The 19850-nt window shown below is 40.7% G+C and overlaps 1 protein-coding gene across 1 annotated transcript in view; it reads left to right on the top strand.

Moving 5' to 3' along the window:
* BGN (biglycan) overlaps nucleotides 1–19850 on the top strand; it is a 64736-nt gene that overhangs the window by 28691 nt on the left and 16195 nt on the right. The window contains exons 2-5 of the mRNA XM_026711272.2: nucleotides 7424–7677; nucleotides 14557–14669; nucleotides 15263–15476; nucleotides 19190–19300. Coding sequence (XP_026567057.1) covers nucleotides 7440–7677; nucleotides 14557–14669; nucleotides 15263–15476; nucleotides 19190–19300 — 676 coding nt within the window. The 5' untranslated portion in view covers nucleotides 7424–7439. The remainder of the gene's footprint in view (nucleotides 1–7423; nucleotides 7678–14556; nucleotides 14670–15262; nucleotides 15477–19189; nucleotides 19301–19850) is intronic.

The raw sequence follows: 19850 nt of genomic DNA, 5'->3' as shown, positions 1-19850 counted from the left end.
CTGGTGAAAGGGCCCTGGCCTGAACACACTCAAACCATAACCTGACATCTGCTCTCAAGAGCCCCACTTCCTTACAGACAAAAGAGAGGTGTGGACCTCTACAAGAAAGGGAGACAGACAGTGCCTCTGGGAAGTCATGTCTCATTGTAGTTTTCCACTTCTAAAGACCTGGGCACAAGCAGGGAGTGGGGAGTGGAGAAAGAGGAAAGGCCAGTATGGATTATTTTGCCTGTCTTTCCTGCCCATGGCTTGCTTTTCAGTCCAAAGCAGCCCCCAAGGCAGCTCTGGGGAGCAAGGGATCTGTCTGTTTCTGAACACCACAGGCCTACAGGCAGGCTAAAATAACGGCCAAATTACAGCCTTTCCTTTATGCAATTACAGGACATCTGCTTACTGCAAAAACCCAGGGAAAGCTACCATATTTTCCCCCAAGTATTTATAAACAGTTATAAACATGCTGATTTGCTTGCAATCTGAAATAGTAGCACAGATAAATTGGGGCGGGGGGGGGGGAGAGGAGGGACCGGCCTCTCATTTAGCTGACTGCGGGTACGTTTTCGATCCGAGATTCACCCACATCTCAACCTTTGCACAGTCTCCTATAGCAAACAAATAAGCTCATAAGTATTAAGAAACGTGAATGCATGGGATATTTTGATTCTGTTCAGGGAATGAGCAGTGGAGGGATTGGCCCCTCTTCACTGCCTTAACTAGGGATTGTATGCAAGAACTGATTGCACTGCCAATCATCTTTCCTCTGGGTCAGAAGAGGAGTTGGCAGTTAACTAAGTGGACTGTTAAGCAAAATGTACACTGTTTAAAATAAAAATAGCTTCTAGTTCTCATGGCTGTGAAATGTAGGGCTCTCAGATCTCAAAGGTGAAAACATGGATGACCAACGGTGGGCAGCAAAACATTTGAGTTTTCTCACCTAGCATATTGTGATGGTGCAACATATTCTAGTATGGCAGAAAACTTGTCATCAACACCCTAACTCATTTTAAAATTAATTTCTTAGCACTATTTTTGAAAGTGATTGGCTTCTGCCTTTATCCCAGTACTGAGGGAGAATAACTAGCTGAGAAACACTCAGATGACTTCATACCTAAAAATCTCCATCTTCCACCAGTTTCTAGCCCTAAACCTCGAATCACCACATCAAACCCAGTTGTTGTTGTTTTCTTTCTTTCTTTGTTTGGAGGGTTGTTGGTGTTGTTTTAACAATAGTACTTTGGAGCTGAATGTCGCAGCTATGCAATGTAGGTACTTTTTTGTGATGTCATTATTATAATTACAAATTTACATTTACATTTTATTTTGCTTTGGTTCACTATCATCCTTCACCTGAATCTGACTGCAAAATTTTCCAGCAAGCTTTGTCTGGAAAAACTGGAGGATTTATTGAATGTAAATACAGGAATGAAAATGCAGGTTTGTACATTCCTAACTAAAGCTAAAGCTTTGTAGGTTAAGAGCCCCGTGTGGTTGGTAAAAATGGCATATCTGTGGTGCAAAGGGCAAATTGGATATAACGTGGATTTAAAAAAAACATTTATTTTAAATTCCATCTGCTTTTCTGTAGTCATCTACCTTTCCCTGTTTTATTCAGTCTTAAAATCATAAACTTTGGGAAAGAGGATTTACGTATTTCTTCAAACTGGCAGAAGGGTGCGGGCTGCATAAAAACCTGGGATGGCAGGCAGGGAGCTGCAGCTTGTGTACCCCTGCTGTACACTCTTTCCCTCATCCTAACAATGCAAAAATGACATACGGTCAGTGTAAGCATTTGCAGCTGGCAGCTCAGTCTCCTGACATGTCAGAAATAAAAAAAATACGAAGAAAAGATGGAACATCCTATGCTAAAAATAAGCAGGAAATATGTTCCCTTCTCTTTTCTTTCATATTGCTCTTTGATCGCTCACTTTTTGTGAAATATCCAAGGAACGTTATGTCATTGTAACCCCCTTTTTTTCCCCTCCCGAATTCCCTTTTTTGTGGAAATTTAGGGAAGAGGGATGGCTGGTAATACAAGGCAATGGCAAGAGCAGTTCTTTTGGTGAAATGGACATACTATACCAGTTGTCATGTCTTTAATTAAAGAGTCCTTGTTTCAGGATTCAGAGTTTTATTGCCATACACAAAAAGCAATCTTTAAAAAAAAAAAAAAAATACCACGAGACTTTTATTCTGAATAGCGCTTGGCTGTAAGTAAATTTTCTTAAGAAAATCATTTTAGAAGAATTGACATTTGCTTTCAGCTAAACACAGAACATCCAGCCCATAGTAATGCTGAAGGACTCTGATATGAAAATGTTATGTCTCACCTGTGCCCACGAGGTGAGAATCCAAGTTTCCAAAGGAATATAAACAAGCAGACAAGACCAGTAACGACAGGGTTAAATTCCTTTGGCCGGAGAAGTCCTTGGCAGTCTCCCACAAGCTGCCTGCCAAGTCCGATAATAAAGCAAGAACATAAATCACAGGCAAACGCCACACACAGAATTTGTCGAAGCTTCTATCCCAAATTAACAAATTGTCCTGAACGGGAATCCAGAGCTAACATGCCAACTTTTATTCCCTGAGGGGCGTGTCAGTCTCTCATCTCAGTCCCTGATTTGTCCTTTCCTTCTACGTTGCATCTCATGCCTATGCCTGCATCTTTGCCTCGCATCAAACCAATATTCCTCAGTTTGATCCTCAGCCAGAGGCTCCGCTACTCTCTCCTGATTATCTGCCGACACCTGAGGCACAACCAGGGAGGAAGGTCCTGGGGAGGAAGGCAATTCCAAATCCTCCAGCAAAGCAGGCTCAAACCTCAGAGCCAAATCCTCCTCTTCCTTGTGGCTCAAGTCTGTGTCCTCCAGCAAAGCAGGCTCAAACCTCAAGGCCAAATCCTCCTCTTCCTCATTGCTCAAGTCTGTGTCTTCTAACAGAGCAGGCTCAAACCTCCAAGTCACACCATGAAAATAACTACAGTTAGGATAATGTGGAGGAGAATTTGGATTTTAAAATTATAATTGCAGTTGCAACTCTTACACTTTGTAGAATCAGAGAACTGTGGACTGGGAAGGTAATATAAGAATCTCACCAAGTCCTCTGCAAGAAAAAACAGTTAAACCATCCACAAGAAGTGGGTGATATCCTATCTCCCCTCAATTTTGTTTTTTCATTTCCAGGCTGAACAATCCAAGGTCTTGCCACTTCTCTTTGTAGTCCTTATATTAATTTGGTTGGTGTCTTCCAAACTCTTTCTAACCCATCAATACCATATCTTTTTGGAAATTTGAGTGGGTAAACAAGTAATCCAGATGTGCTTTCACCAGTGCAGAGCAGAGGGGAATAAAGACTTCACATGTCATTCAGGCAGCTCTTGTACGATGCAGCCCAGAATTGATTTAACTATTATAGCAATTGTATCACAATACTTGCCTATATTTAGCTTGTTGTCAATGACCATACCTTAATCCCTTTCCAATCTAGTGCTTTTCAAGCCATCAATTCTATATCTTCTATATGTTCCCTATATATATATTCCTCTCTCTCAGGTGTAATGCTTCATATTTCTTCCTGTTGAAGGGTATCTTAGTCCAGTTTTCCAATCTATTCAGATTAGATTACAATCCCATTCTGTTATCATGGTCATTGTTCAGGCCGTCCTGCGCATTTGATTACCTTTTATTTGACCAGGTTATTAATAAAAAGGTTGAATGATATTGACCCTAAGAGAGCTTCCTGTGAGCTCATTGATTACTGTTTTCCAGTTTGGTATACTTGTTAGGGGATGAGGCTAGAAAGCAAGAGGCCATGAAGCCAGCTGGGTGATTTTTGGACAGTCATCCCCCCTCCCCCTTTACCCCCCTTTTTTTAGTCCTGGGAAGCAAGGAAGGGCAAACCACTTCTTGATATCTTGCCAAGAAAACTGAAAGGCAGTGACCAGAAGGGAAAACTGGCTTAAAGGCACACACATACACACATGCACAAAATTTTGATGGCGATATTCTGAGGAGATGGTCCTTCACCTACTGCTCTATGCTCATTCCATTCTGAAATGTTTTTTTTCAAAGACACATTTAAAGGTTGATTTTTAAATTTTTATTTATGTATTTTACTTTTGTTCCATTTGTACACCTCCTGACTCCCAAAGAATCCGCACTGTAAATGCAGCTTCTTCTTCTTCACTCTTGCTAGATGATATAATGAAGATGTCTAATCTATGCATCCTTTCCTCAGGGATGCCCCCCCAAATGTTTGGCGCTACAATTCCCATAATTTCCAGGAAGCACAGCTGCAGTTGATGAGAATTTGTTTGTTTGCTTGATCATATTTCTAGAGTTGCCTAACCTCTCAGGTCCTGGGAGGTGGGGAATTCTATTTTCAAGGCTCACTTAGAAAATGACAATGCAAACTTAGGCCATGCAAACTTCAGGAGGGAAGGGGACTAGTATTCCAGAAGATAGATGTCATGCTAAAGAAAACATGCTTAGGTGAGTTGCTCCAAAGATGCGACCTGCAGCATGCCCACTCTGATGAATCTTATCAGGGAGGTGGGCAAAAAATATATATGAGAAAGTCAATTTTTTGGCAACTAGACCATATGCCATGGATAGGCCATCACCAATACTTCAAACTGAACCTGAAGATCACTGGATGCAATACAGATGTTACCATGGCAGGCACCAAACAGGGACAGCTGCCTCTGCAGTTATAGACATGTTCTAAAAGCAAGGCAGGAAAGATATGATAGAGAAAAGCAGGTTTCATCATGAAGATTAGAAGAGTTAGAAGGATGAATGACAGTTGTTCTAAGGAGGATTAAAAGGAGGAATAACTGGCTGCACTGAAAATCTGTGGGCTATTCCTTTTGAATTCTGTACTGACTAGAGATGGAGAGCCCCAGCAGGATAGCTGGGAGGACCACCAAGGCAGATAATGGAGATGTTGCAGGCCAGATGTGAGGTTAACTCAGATCTGAAGGATGAAGCAGCCACTGTGGAGAGGATAAAACTGCTTAATGGTTGCTTCGGCATGAGAAGAGAAATGAGGCAGAGGTTGACTGCTGTCTAGATGGTAAGTTACCTCATGTAACAGAAAGAGGGGAACAAATTTAACCCAGTCGACTGCCCTGCCAGAAACTACTTTAGTTCAGTTGCACAAACAAAAGTAAGGCAGCCTTTCATTAAAAGACAGTGCCTACAACTGCAAAGCAGAAGTTGAAAACCAGAGCATGAAGCAACGTGAGGCTCCAAATGTAAAGAGGACCAACTAGCAGTGTGGAGGAATTGCGGGCCAGGAACTAAGAGGCACTCTTTGTTCCCATCTCCCCAAAACGAGGATAAGTGAATACCCCAAATTAATTAGAAAAAGTTGGGTTTGAAAGATGGAGGATCTGGGTGATGGCCAGAGAACATATTGCCTTTGGTTGAAGTATGGTGTGGTTAATAATTGAAATAAGCAAGCCCAGAGGGCTTTAGTAACAAAGAGGTTTCCCCAGCTCAGCCTGGTTTCCTTTTCACCCATTTCCTTTGCAAACAAGAAAAAGCAAAATCTTCCACCAGGACTTTCAAACAATCTTTCTTGGCAGACCGAATTGGCACCTTCAGAGATGCAGTGTTACAGCTGTTTGCAGGCCCTGGACTGAATGAAGCTAAGCTATATGTTGCCAAGTCAACCCAGCTTTGGGGGATAGGCCATTGACAAGGATCCAATTCGTTACTCCAGCAATTCTGGGCTGAGTTTTGAAAGATATTTATTGCACAATCAACACTGGAGAGACTCTCCAGTCTCTCCCACATTTTCTGATGTTCCTGACTCATCACCCATCCCTCCTGGTTCATAAGGGCTTGGGTTTTGTCTCTTCTTCATATAATGAAATAATTAACTGTACAAAAAGTCTCAACTAGGAATCAAATCTGGATTCCATTATGGAGTCACTAGGTTGCCACATCTGTGTCAGTGTTGCATTAATTAAAGTTCCTATTTAAACTAAACTAAATTAAATTAATAGAGTGTTACCGTAAATAACAAATAAATAAAAAATAAAGTTACAGTAATTTGCAACCTCCCTTACCCTGGAGCTGCCCAGAAGTGTTGGCTGTCAGGACTCTGTCATCCTACTAGATTGGCTTGATGACACTCAGTTCAAATTTGTTTCTTGGCACCTAGCACCAGTGGGCAAGAATTGAAAATTATATCCTCTTAAAACTTCCTGGAGAAAAAGTGGATCCATTGAGTTTCCTTCCTTCCTTCCTTCCTTCCTTCCTTCCTTCCTTCCTTCCTTCCTTCCTTCCTTCCTTCCTTCCTTCCTTCCTTCCTTCCTTCCTTCCTTCCTTCCTTCCCCTCTTCCCTCCCGTTCCCTTTGCTATATCCATGGCAGCTAGATTTTTGTTGCACCACAGTCTCATGCAAAAGGACAAAAAGGGACATTTCCATTTACCACATGGCCATCTGGGGATGAGAAGAATGGGCGGGCAGGCAGCAAGTCCAGATCTCACAGAGAGCGGGAAATGAAGGGAAAGTGGATAGCTGTGGGGTGGAGCAATCAGTGAAACAGGTAATATGGAGAGTTGTAGAATGGGCTTAAGCAAGGTTTGTCCCACCTTTATAATGTCACTGAAGAGGAACAAGAAAAACCCAAAGATTGTAAATGTATTAACAGCAGCTAGGATTGTATTTGCTAAAAATGGGAAAAATGAGAAAATACCATTGCAGGAAGAAATTATTAAGAAAATATTGGAATGTGCTGAGATGAGTAGATTGACATTTGAAATTAGAGAGCAAGAGGATAAACAATTCTATAAAATTTGGGACCTTTTCTATCAATGGTTGGATGATAAAATACAATAATAGAATATTTAGAATGTTAGATAATAAGGGATATCTTTGTTTTTTCTTTTTCTTTTGTTATTTGACATCATATTTATAAAGTGTTTTTAGGATAGATTTGGTATGATTATATGATTTGTTATAGAATAAACTACCTAAATTATAGTTATCTCATAAAGTATGAATGAATAAAATCATAGTCAAATGATTTTTTAATAGTGATACGAGGATATATAAGTTTGGATTGATAATACGAGTTATTATGTAATATAACTGTAATTGAGACTACAAAATGAATGCACAAAACTGATGAACCAACCGACACACTGCTTGTATATATGTATGGAAGAGAGCTTATGTTTTTATGTTTTGTTTGTTTTGTTTGTTTTTTAAAAAAAACCAATAAAATTGTTTTCAAAAAAAACACAAAAAACCAAAGATTAGCTATGGCCCTCTTACCAGAGCATCGGGCTGTGGTAGGTGCCCAACGATACCATGCTTAAGAGTTATTGTCAGTAACAACAAAACTCTGATTCGGAGAATCTTGAGAATCTCAGCTCCAAGCGCACTCTGATCTCTGCCCATCTTTTCCATATCTTAGCCTGGGACCTCCCACTATGGAATACTTCCTTCTTCTGATTCCCCTGCTGGGTCTGGTAAGCAGCGAACTGCCATTTGTACAAAGAGGATTCTGGGACTTCTCCATGGACGACCCCTCAGTCCAAGAAGAGGAAGAGGCTTCTGGGATCTTCCCTACTTCGAGTGGAGCTGAGGCAGAAGACATTCCTTTCTACCCAGGCCTCTGTCCCTTTGGCTGTCATTGTCACCTAAGGGTGGTCCAATGCTCCGATCTAGGTGAGTTTCTTTCCTTGGGGTGGGTGGGGAGGAGATTACAGCAATTGGGCAGGACTGTGTGACCTAGCATTCATTCTGGAGATCCTAGTGCTATGAACAGAGGTAAACATCTATTGTTGGAAAATTTAACCATAGGAAACAAAAGAGTTTAAAATATTGTTCCAAAAATATTAGAACATTGAATAATAGAGTTGGAAGGGACCTTGGAGGTCTTCTAGTCCAACCCCCTGCACAAGCAAGAGATTTATACCATTCCAGCCAAATGGCTGTCAAGTGTGAGGAATCAAGAAATCCAGGCAGTTCAAATGAATATAATGGTTTATTGCAAGTTTACAACAACCTGAGCTACTAAAAAATCTGAGCTACTAAGAGACAAAGCAAATTGGCTGTAGATAAGAGTCAATGGAATTCAAGGTGGGCTGGACTTAGTTTTCCTGTTGGTATGAAGATACTCGAGAATGATGACACATTTGACCCTTCCCTTGGGCTCAGCCTGGTTATCTCCTACACCAATCTTTTCTTAAAAACCTGATGGAGCACTGGCAACTTCCAGAGGTAAGCCATTCCACTGGTTAATTGTTCAGTCAGGAAATTTCTCCTTAGTTCTAGATATGTTTTTAGCAGATGGATGGATGGATGGATGGATGGAAGGAGGGAGGGAGGGAGGAAGGAAGGAAGGAAGGAAGGAAGGAAGGAAGGAAGGAAGGAAGGAAGGAAGGAAGGAAGGAAGGAAGGAAGGAAGGAAGATAAGAGCAACCATCTGGAATATTTAGATCTCTCCAACTGGCAAAGTATTAACAAATACAGGGAAGTGACATATTGCTGAAGTCTGCAGTCAGTGCCTCTCATGAACCTTGCTAGAGCTTCCCACAACAGCTATCTTTCTGGCTCCCTTTTCCTTGCCCCTATTGTGTCTGTCAGACAGGCTTCTGAGAACAAACAAAGACTTCTCTAGCACACTCTAGATACAGCTGAGGAAGAGAAGAGGAAACTGGCTATGTGGTTTATCTATTGTGCTAAGCCTCCTTGTAAAATTATAGCTGATTGGGTTCACATCAAAGTAGAACGTCATTAGCTAGTTTGCATCTTTTTTAACTAGATGAACTATATGAACAAAACAAGCCATGCTAATCTATAAGATGTTTACAAATTGTGGTCAGAGCATATCTTTATTAGGAATCAACATTTTCTAGACTGCAATGTAGGAGATGCTACAAGACACCCTTGTTACTTATTTCACAGCTATTATTATTATTATTATTATTATTATTATTATTATTATTATTATTAGCAGCAGCAGCAGCAGCAGCAGCATTAGTATTATTCGCATTAGCATTATTAGCATTATTATTAGCATTATTATTAGCATTAGCATTATTAGCATTATTATTAGCATTATTATTATTAGCATTTGTGATAAATAATGTTTTGAATATATGAGATGTATGGCTTATATGTACAAAGAGAGATAAAGTTCTTTTCCAGGGCTTTCTTCAAATTCTTCACAATCAGTAAACAAAATAAATGGTGCATCTACACAAATAAAATCACTCTCAGACTAAAAAAAAAGCACTACAATAAAATCAGAACTGAGTTGGAAGTTTTACTCAAACACTACATTTAGAAATAATTTGTTGCCTTGAAATTAAAATAAAATAAAAGATTAACCAGATAAGGCCTAGTTAACTGGTTGCCTCTGGCAACGGCCTAAAAGTAAAAATTATTCTTTCCAAGTAAGATTTGCTGAAATGAAAGGGACAATGTTACAAGAATTCTGAAGTATTTTAGAACCAATATATCTTTGGATTTGCTAGGGTGGAGACTTTGGGTCTCTGTTGATCATGAGGAGCCTTGCAGCTGATTGTTTTTATTATAGGCTCCAGAACTGTCTTTACAATCTGGAAACTATTTCTTCTATTTAAACTTTAAAGACCATGTACCTAAGATTAATTTATTAATATAATTGTAAATGGAAGAAGGGGGCATTTGAGCTTAACATCTTTGCACTTGCATTTCGCATTCAAAGATATTTCTATGAAATACATGGCAGTTCAGTAAAGTTTCAAATTATTTGTCCCACTTATTTCATTTCACAGTGAGTTGGTTTTCAGGTAACTTCTAGGGCAGGGGTGTCAAATTTCATTGAGGGCCACACCAGGGTTGTGTTTGAGCTGGGGGGGCAGGGGACGGCGTTGCTGGGTGTGGGTGTGGTCAGGAGCATGGCCAGGGTGGGTGTGGCCAGCCCGCTGTCACTTGTGTTGGGGGGGCATCACTGGTAGCTAAGTACCAAGGCAGGGCCTCAGATCCTCCCTCCCTCTCATTATAATCTCCTTCCTTCCTTCCTTCTTTTTCTTTCCCTTTCTACTTCCTTCCCTTCTTTCCTTATTTTTCCTTCCTTGCTCTCTTCCCATCTTTCCTTATTTTTCTTTCCTCTTTCCCTTTCTCCTTTCCTGTCCCTTCGTGCATGCTCAAATGCAAAAGAGGAAACATTTTTCCTTGTGTTTCATTTTAGTTTGTTTTGATAGCCCTCTGCGGGCCCCATTTTCAGCCAGCCTGCAGCCCTCTGCCAACGAAAACGGGGCCCTGGGGGGAACCACATACGGCCCTCCCGAGCTGTTTTCACTGGCAGTCGTACCGCAGGCCGGTCCTTTGCTGTTTCTAGGGGGGCCCTGCAGGCCAGATCTAAGCCACCCACAGGCCAGATTTGGCCCGTGGGCCTTGAGTTTGACACCCCGTCCTAGGGAATCCAGACCTTGGCTTGACAAAATAAAAAGTTTGAGATGAAGGTGGGTGGGTGACGGTTACAGCTGTCCTGACGCTCTTTACTTTCCCCTTGTGTTTCTCAACTGGATGTTTCGCAGATGTAAAAAGTGCAGGATTGCATATATCATAGCTCAGAGTTGAGACAAGGGCACCATCCTGAGGATAGTAGGTAAAACTAGGATTGCCAGCCCATTCCAGTGCTTGCTATTGAAATAATAGTAAAACAGAGACTGTCTTTTTTTAAAAAAAAAACTTTATTCAATTTTTTAAATTAAAGAGATAGAAACTAACAAAAATGAATAATTAAGACAGAAAGTCCTGCAAGACTGATTGTGCTGATACTCCTTTGCCTTCTCATACTAAATCATATTATATGATTTATTATTCATATAATAACCCAGGGAGGATCTGCCTGAGCCGCTTCCTAATGTTATCTCATTGTTCTGGACTTACAAAAGGTTTCAGCCCCTTTCCAGGATTAGAACAATGTGCATGTATGTATCTCTGTACATACATGCCTATGTATCTCCATTAGCAATGATAGGCAATTTTCAGGGTTACACGACTTTCAGTTTCATTTTTAACTAAAATGAACTTAAAAAAAAAAAACCAACAAAACCTGGAGACTTAGTTAAAGTATATGCGCTTGAAAGCAAAGAATTTGGAGAGCAGAAATTTGTTTTCGTGAGCAGAACTTAACCAAGCGGTCAGTTTTTCAGCTCAATTCAGTTCTGTCTCATAATTCCAACCAAGTGATTTTGTTGCTGCTGGGGTCAAACAGTGAGGACACAGATATCCTTATGGAAGCTCCCCCAGAGATTTACCAAGAAATTCAGATTCACTCTGTCTGTGCTCTTCAGATTGTACAAAAGGGCACAGTGATCCCAAAGCATTTACAGGTACTCCTCAATTTATAGCCATAATTGAACCTGGAATTACAGTCATGCAGTGAGTATCATTAAAGCAATCATTAAATGGGTCACTATGTGACTGTGACTGAATTTTCAACCTTTTGGCGGCGATGGTCTTTCAGTGAATGCCTTGATGGTTAAATGAACCCATTGCCAGGGACTGGAAGGAAATGCCAGAAACAGGCAAAAAAAAAAAAACACAAAAAAATTTGCAGTAATGCAACTGTGGGATGCTGCCATAAATCCAAGCTAGTTGTCAAGTGTCCAGAATGTGATCATGTGACCACCGAGTGTGTGGACATCGGAATTCCAGAAGTGCAATGCAAACCGCTCTAAAAACGTCTATCATAACTTTGAATAGTTGCTAAGTGAGGACTACCTATATAATCTAATAGAAATTACAGAGGAAGGTGTCTGAGGGGCATACCAGGGATGGCCAAGTCACCAGACTCTGAATGTGAAGCAATTTTCCCTGTCCCTAGGTTGAGATGTAGCCAGAATTACCCATGAAAATTACTTAAAGAAGATTCCCAGACAACAAATATGAGGGAACATCTTTATTTCAATATTCATCTTTCAGTGACTTTTGCCTGTAATGCACAGCTCTATCTGAATACATTATTTTTATATGGTTCGAACTTCTGCACAAAAAGAAGAGGGTGCCAAGGAATGAAATTCTGATTGCCAGGTTATTTGTGTATTTGTGACACTCACAAAGACTTCAGAGAAGAAAAAATTCTCTTTTGAAAAAAACCTCTATTTTGTTTCTGATTTTTTTTGAAGTAGTCATTTATGGTAGTTTAGTCCTTCTTCATTGGGCAAGCTCACTAATGGCGGTCAAGGTAAACTACAATTCACTATTGACAATTGCAACAGGATTTCTTCATGGTGTTGTGAGTTAGGCCATCTTAATTACCGTAAATGACTAGTTAAGGCTTAGAGAATAAATCAGAGACAGACAAGCAGACACAGAGCAGGCAGACGTTCAACAGATGCGGTTTTTGCAAGAATTCAATGTTCATTCCAGACAAGGCCTTCCTAACGCAATTGATAAAGAAAACACAGGATCTGTACCACAAACTTTTAATGTAGCAGCAACAATCCTGCAAATATTTTTCAGGCATGTGCAGAGGCCGTATTTATCCCTCCTTCCTCTTGAATAAAGCCTGCTTTTGGCACATTAATCATGCATGAGCCACATCAGATTTACCAAGCGTGACTTAGCATTGTGTGACTGTAAACTGGGTAAATAGATGAATGGGGCAGAGTCACAGGGAATCCACGTGAGGATATTGTGATTGTAATAGCAACCCATTATACAGCATGGTTTATTGTCATCTGGAACTCAGATCAGGATAAGACTGCAGTGCCAGGGCTCAGACCTGTATTTTACTGAGCTAATGAAGGAGTAACCTCAGCTGCCAATATTGTTCCACTCATGTAAAAGGAGGAATTCCTTGGAAAGCTGACATCTTTTTGTTTTAGACATTAATCAGATCCCAGGCACAGCTTGTCAATCCAGATTGTAAGATTTTTGGGGGGGTGAGGAGGAGGAGGAGGAGGAGGAAGGACAGCCGAGTATGGAACAGCTCATAGTATACTGTACATGTGGAACTCTAGCTGATAATGTAGGTTGGGAAGATACCTAATGAATGAATGAATGAATTCTTTATTGGCCAAGTGTGATTAGACAAACAAGGAATCTGTCTTGGTGCATATGCTCTCAGTGTACATAAAGGAAAAGATACATTTGTCAAGAATCGTAAGCCACCACACTTAATGATAGTCATAGGGTACAAATAAGCAATCAAACATACAAGGAAATCAAAGGACGCTCCTGTATGGATTCATTTCCCATCTCCAACTGCTGCAAAAACATTTCAATGCTGGCCATGAAAACATCTTCATTCCTGCTCAAAATGTCGAGATCAGAGCTCTCACCAGCTGAGCAACGCAGGAGAGCCAGAACTGGCATTCTGCCAGCGGCCCATTTTCTGAGCACAATAGCTCCTGAAGCAACACACATTTTTTTGCTCTGTTCCAGACAGAAAGAGGACAATACAAATTGCTGAAGGCATTTCTGTTTTATCTACACCAGTTCTGGCTGGTGGCGGCCAATGTCCCTCCAAACTCTCAACTGGGGCTCTGCCCCCTCCTCCCTCCCATCAGTTTCTTCCATGTGATCCATTTTTGGGGCTGCAGAGAGCAAGGAAAGAACGTGGTGTTTTCTGCATGCAAAGCATTCGCCTTCTGCCCTTGAGCTATACACCATCCTTAAATATACAGTTCCCCCGTAGTATGATATGAAGCAGCTTCTCAAGACAATTCAGGGGAGCCCAGCTCTTGAAAGTCACATCACTGTTCTTGAGGAAACAGCAAATCTTGCAAAGGCAGCTGATGGCTTCCTATGGTTCAGTGGCTTAGATACAATAGCATCAGCCAGCTATAACTGAGCGACAATACTTGACGGATCATATGCATTCTGCATCTTGATGCAGAGCTAACTGTAAGGCAGTGTGATACTCTCTAGATGATCGAGCTATCCCATCTTTGTGCTCTCTTTCCTGTGGACATTTGCAACCATCAGGTTGTGTATGTGATGCTGCAGTGCTGGACAGTCCTCAAGTCATCGGCGCACAGGTGTGTGGAAAACCCACACACTGCTGCTTTGTGTCATACATTGTGAGTTGGCAAGAAAACAATGACATGCAAAAGGAGCAAAGAAACGGAAAACTATGCTGGACTACAAGTGCTGCTCTTTTTCAGTTCTCCTGGCCATGCGTGATGCTCTCTACCTCACCTACTTAGGAAGTGGAGAAATCAGTGGAATACTTATTGCTAATATATTTATAGGGTTTGCAATTTTTTTTAAAAAAAAAATCACTAACAAATTGTAAAACAAGAAGTTGAATATTTTATCTCATTGCATGGGTAGATAGTCTTATCAATGTAGGCTGTGACTAATGTATGAGGCTGAGTAGCCAAGTGCAAAAGAAGCCAGGGCTCCAGAGCCTTAATTTGAGTAGGTGCTAAATACATTTTCTTCTATGTGATTCACAGTACAGGGCTCTGTCCAATTTGGCTTTCCAGCCTTGTCTAGCTGGTCCTGTTTCAGCCTGGCCAGGTGTTGTGCCCTACATATCCCAACATCTGTCTGTGTAGCCAATCCTGACTTTCTGATCCATCTGTTTCTGTTTTTTTCCAGGTCTCAAGCAAGTGCCTAAGGAAATCTCACCAGACACCACATTACTAGATCTGCAAAACAACCATATTACGGAGCTGCGCAAAGATGACTTTAAAGGGCTCTTTCGCCTCTATGTATGTACTGCCAAAGACCCCTCCCCAATTCTGATGGATATAAGTGCACCTAGCTGGGTCTACTCTGAATATACAATAGCTTCACTCAGGTGAAGCATTAAAATCTATTTGTTCTGCCAGGACTGGATCCTGGAACACTGAACTTCTGTATATGAATGGCCTTCAATATTTGCAACTTCCACTTCTTTCAAACACCTGGGATTAAAACACAGGAACTCTGGAATTTTGCTTACTGGAAATCTTGAGCCACTGGCTGTATTCTTTATCATGATACTCTGCTAAAAGATTTCTGCAAGTCTCACTCCATTCCTTAAATTGTATTTTTAAGTGCAAGCAATTGCATGTATCTTATCTATAATATTGCTTCTTTCTTTATCTGTTACCTTCTGCAAGCGTATTTGGGAAGTGTGCAGATATCTTATTTGTACCAATAGGAGTCTGGTATCTAATTTATCTGCAAGACTTCCTCACAAATTCCTCTAGCTGCAAAAATTAGTCGCTGGGATAATTATGGATTCCACTTTCTTACATCTATGCCAGCACATGCTTAAATGCTGCTCACATGTCATCTCTTTCTATGACTCTACCCACAGGCCTTGGTACTGGTGAATAATAAGATCTCCAAGATTCATCCAAAGGCTTTTAGCCCTCTGATTAAGCTGCAGAAACTCTACATCTCTAAGAACAACTTGGTGGAGATTCCTCCTAACCTGCCCAACTCCTTGGTGGAACTCCGGATCCATGAGAACAAAATCAAGAAGATCCCAAAGGCTGTGTTCAACGGGCTCCACAACATGAATTGCATTGGTGAGGCATCAAACTTTTCTTTCCCAAAGGCATTCTTTGTATTTGCTCCTTTTCTTTAGAGACGTAAGACACAGACCCCGATGAATGGTTCTTTAGAATGCAGAAAACTGCACCCAATATTGTGTGGCATGTTGGTTGGTCCTTTAAACAAAATATGTCTAATATCAAGCAAGACTAGATCAAAAAGCCACTGCAACTCTGTGTTCCCAATGTTACCCAATATTTTGGAAATGCAAATATACATTAACAATTTATTCAGTAGTTAGTAAGTCAATCTATATTCTGACTTTATTTGCCTTCCTGGCATATATAACCATCTTCACCTGCATAAGTACATAGTATGCATAGAGTGATATGAACAGTACAGTAGATGGGAGGTTGGGAGAGAGGGAGAGAGACAGAGACAGGGAGAGAGAGAACACAGAATAAATATTAATAAATCAGAGTGAATTGGCTAAATTTGCATAGAGGTCCTTTTCCATTGTTCATGGGAACATATGAGCAAATTAAAAAAATCAATAACAGAGGGCCCAAAAATCTATTTTTTTTCCCCACCTTAACAAAGAACTCTAAATTTGCAAGGCAGCTATTTGGAAGGAATAAATTTGGCTTCACATGAAGTTTGAGAGGGTTCATTTCTGTCTTATTTAGTTACTTAGGAACAAAGCATGAGCAAAAGAAGTAAGGGAATCTGCATATACTTTCCTTCTTAACTGTGTTCATTAAGAATGTTTAAGAATTGATTCAAGTATAATCCAACAAAAGTTGAGCATTTCCGTTAGAAAATATATTCCCAAAATTAATTTGCTGGCTTGTGAAAGGACTTATATATGCCTGGATCAGCTTTGGGAAACTTCTAAGATTTTAGAATATGTTAAGCTGAGGAGTTCTCTCCCATCCCCCAAATTTGACTCATTTAAAATACGATGCCGTAATCAACAATATTCATTATCTCTCTAAAAATCCCATCAAGATTTTTAGGGCCTTTCCCTGTGACTGAGTTTATTTGCTAACTACTCACCCTTAAGCTGGCAGAAAACTGCACCACCAGTAAATGTATGTTCCCACCTCCATTGCTAATCCCTATCCTGCATTGACTGCATCAACTCAAAATCTGCTCCAAAGGATGTGGCCCTAAATACACACCTGCAGTTTCATCAAACCCTTCAGCACTCTTGTCAACAGGTAGGGAAGACATCTGTCAATCTCAGCACAGCAGCAGGAACAAGTTAGGTGTGACATCAGGGGTCTCTTAGGCATTGAGAGGTCTACTTTGTCTACCCTTGCTTCAGGTGTATGAGTTACTTCACCTGATTTGGGGCCCTGGAATCTGATGCTTGTGGAGAATTACAGGATTTTTTAAAAAACAACAACAACAAATAAGAGTCACAAAGGGAAGTGAGTCACTTAGCATTTCCTGGGAGAGTGTACCACCATTGCAGCCTTGCATGAATCCAGCAAGACTATAACAATAGAGTTCTTAGAAGAGGGCTGTCAAACTCCTGGCCTATGGGCCGCATGCATCACCTGCTAGCCATGCCCATACCTGGTGTAGCGAAGAGGGGAAAAGTCCTGATATGTCACGTGACACCACTGTGACAATGTGAGTTTGACACCCCTGTCTTAAAACAATACTAGATGAACGTTATATCCCTATAGGGCAAATCTGCCGAACTACCTACGCAGCCATGGTCTCTACATTCTCTACGAGCATCAGACTCCAGGGCCCCAAATCAGGTGAAGCTAGTGTCAGCTCTGAACTGATCATAGCTGAGGCCATCTTGGAGGCTTCAGGGTTGCCACACACTAGAGCAGGGGTGTCCAACCTTGGCAACTTTAAGACTTGTGGACTTCAACTCTCAGAATTCCTCAGCCAGCTGAGGAATTCTGAGAGTTGAAGTCCACAAGTCTTAAAGTTGCCAAGGTTGGACACCCCTGCACTAGAGGGATGGGGGAAATAGTTAGATGGGGTTTGTAGCCAAAAACAGTAGAACTTTCTTGTGGGAACTCAAGGACATTCACACAGGTGGCTGGCCAGAGGAGTGAAGTAACCAGCCAGCTCCTGGATTGGACAGCGTGACCAGTGACTTGGGGGCAGGGAGAGGATACTTTTAATTAGGTGAAAGCCACGGGAACTTTTAGAGTTGGCTTTCACTAGTTGTCCCAATATGATAAACTCAATCAAACTATTCTTTGAGGAATTTGCCTGCCTTGGAGTTCTAATTTATATGGGTGCATTACTTGGAACTCTGACATCTAGCTAGATATCTGACACAGCACAGCTGGTGTAGTACCTTTATATACTGGGATGAAGAGACCTTAAACAGTTGAAATAGGAAATAGGCACCAATTCTTATCAATATCAATGCCTTAATTCCAGTATTTCTCCCTTTCCCCTTGTTTCTACGGAGATTCTCAGTCATCCAGGTCATGGTTATCCCAAAGATGCTTTTCAAAAGGCAATTGGATTTTCTTGATTTTTTTTTTTGCTTGAAAACATTTTGCTTCTCATCCATGAAGCTTCTTCAGAATGATTTTGAAACATTTTTGCTTTGTGCTTCTCAGTTTTTGAAGCTTTTGACATAATTGACATTTCTGTCCTGGGAATCTCTAATTCCCAATGTAACTCCCACATCATATTTGCTTTCAAAAGTAATATGGTCTCCCCTGTAGATCAGGATCAACCATAGTTAACAGGAAGGACATGTCCCTGTAGTTTTCTTTGCAGTGATAAATGAAACAACTCTGTCCTGTTCTTTTGGGAACACATTAGCCACATGGTGGCAGAAAAAGGAGACGGGGGACTTGAAGAGAGGGGGAAATCCAATATGAACCAGAAGTACCCAACTGTGCTCATTCTCACTACTAGTGACCTGACTTTGACTCCAGTGTTAAGAGTGGTGAATTGCAATGGATGATATACAACATGAGCCTGTATTGGACAGAATCAGAATAACAAGGGAAACACTACTTTGAAATCAATTCTGCTAAGGACAGTTTAAGACTTCCCGGTCTTAAAATTATCCTTAGTGGAATTGATGGGCCAGGGTGCAAAATGATGGCAATATCAGCGGGACAAGAGGGGAAATGCCATTTATCAAATAATAATAATAATAATTGTATCATAGTTAAATGCATCTGAGGACCCTGCCTTTATTACAGCTGCAAGACCACTTGGAGAAAAATGCCCAAATTGCTTCACCGATAAATTTGTTTAAAAATGCAAATGATTCAGATTGATTCAAAGCGTAGAATCAAATATACATATCTTATTCTGTTAACATCACCATTGCATTTAATGAAGATTTAATTGCTTTTCCATAAGCTTTGAGGGTGGAACTGTGTGTTTCAGGCAAGCAAAGTACAATTTGCTTCTTCCAAGAGGAAAAAAAATGGGTTCAAGAAAGGGTAATTTGGAGCTGAGTTGGAAGATGGTGGGAGGAAATGGGCCTTAAGTAATCCATAATCAAACAAAAACAGATTGTACTTTTGGCTCCTAAGGTTTGATCACGATGTGCACTACCTGTCTCATCATGCTTGTAACCCTTTGCATTCTTTCTTCTCGTACTTGGCTGTCTTAGAGAGAGAAGAAGAATGACCCATCAATAAATTATTTTAAGATATGTCATAAGTTGTGGAAGAGGGCTTGATTGAATCTGGATCTGATAAAGCTAAACACCGTTGTTCTAATATGAAACTATTTATTTTTGCAGAGATGGGTGGGAACCCTCTGGAGAACAGTGGATTTGAACCCGGTGCCTTTGATGGCCTAAAATTGAACTACCTCAGGATCTCAGAAGCAAAGCTCACTGGTGTACCCAAAGGTGATATCTTTTCCATAGTCTCTCTTCTTCTCCATATCTACCTCTTAATAAAATTCAGGGTTATGGCTTCTCTGAGCTTTTAATCTTAGAGGTAGTGTGGAACTACCTTTTGCCTTTTCAAAGAATACTGAGAGGTACCAGCTGAATTCAGAAACACAACAGTGATTCAGGAAGGAGACCCTATTTTAAAAAATAAAGACACAGAGTTCTTTATTTTCCCCTATTCTTCCCCTGCCCAGAATTGATTCAAAAGAATGATTTCTTTGCCCAAAATCCATCTTTCCTTTTCCTGCAAGGATTTTTTTTTCTGAGTTCCCCCATTTCAGATCATGTGGGATGGGAAGTGTTTAATGTTAGACAACGGAGAAGCATAGCTCCTGGCAATTTCTAGGGAATCACACTATGACTATGATGAGGTATTGATTAGCCATCCTAAGTAGTGGAGGTGACACATTGAATGGCATAGTAGCAACGTCCTGATGAAGTTTATGGGTAATTCCATCTCCTTCCAGACTCTGCTTCTTTCCACTGGGATTATAACTTTTTAATA

Source organism: Pseudonaja textilis, chromosome 2 (assembly GCF_049901715.1).
Source record: "Pseudonaja textilis isolate UNSWEBS1 chromosome 2, rPseTex1.2, whole genome shotgun sequence".
NCBI classification, from domain to species: domain Eukaryota; kingdom Metazoa; phylum Chordata; class Lepidosauria; order Squamata; family Elapidae; genus Pseudonaja; species Pseudonaja textilis.
The sequence above is the reverse complement of the archived record's forward strand: the minus strand, read 5'-3'. Positions and strand labels throughout refer to the sequence as shown.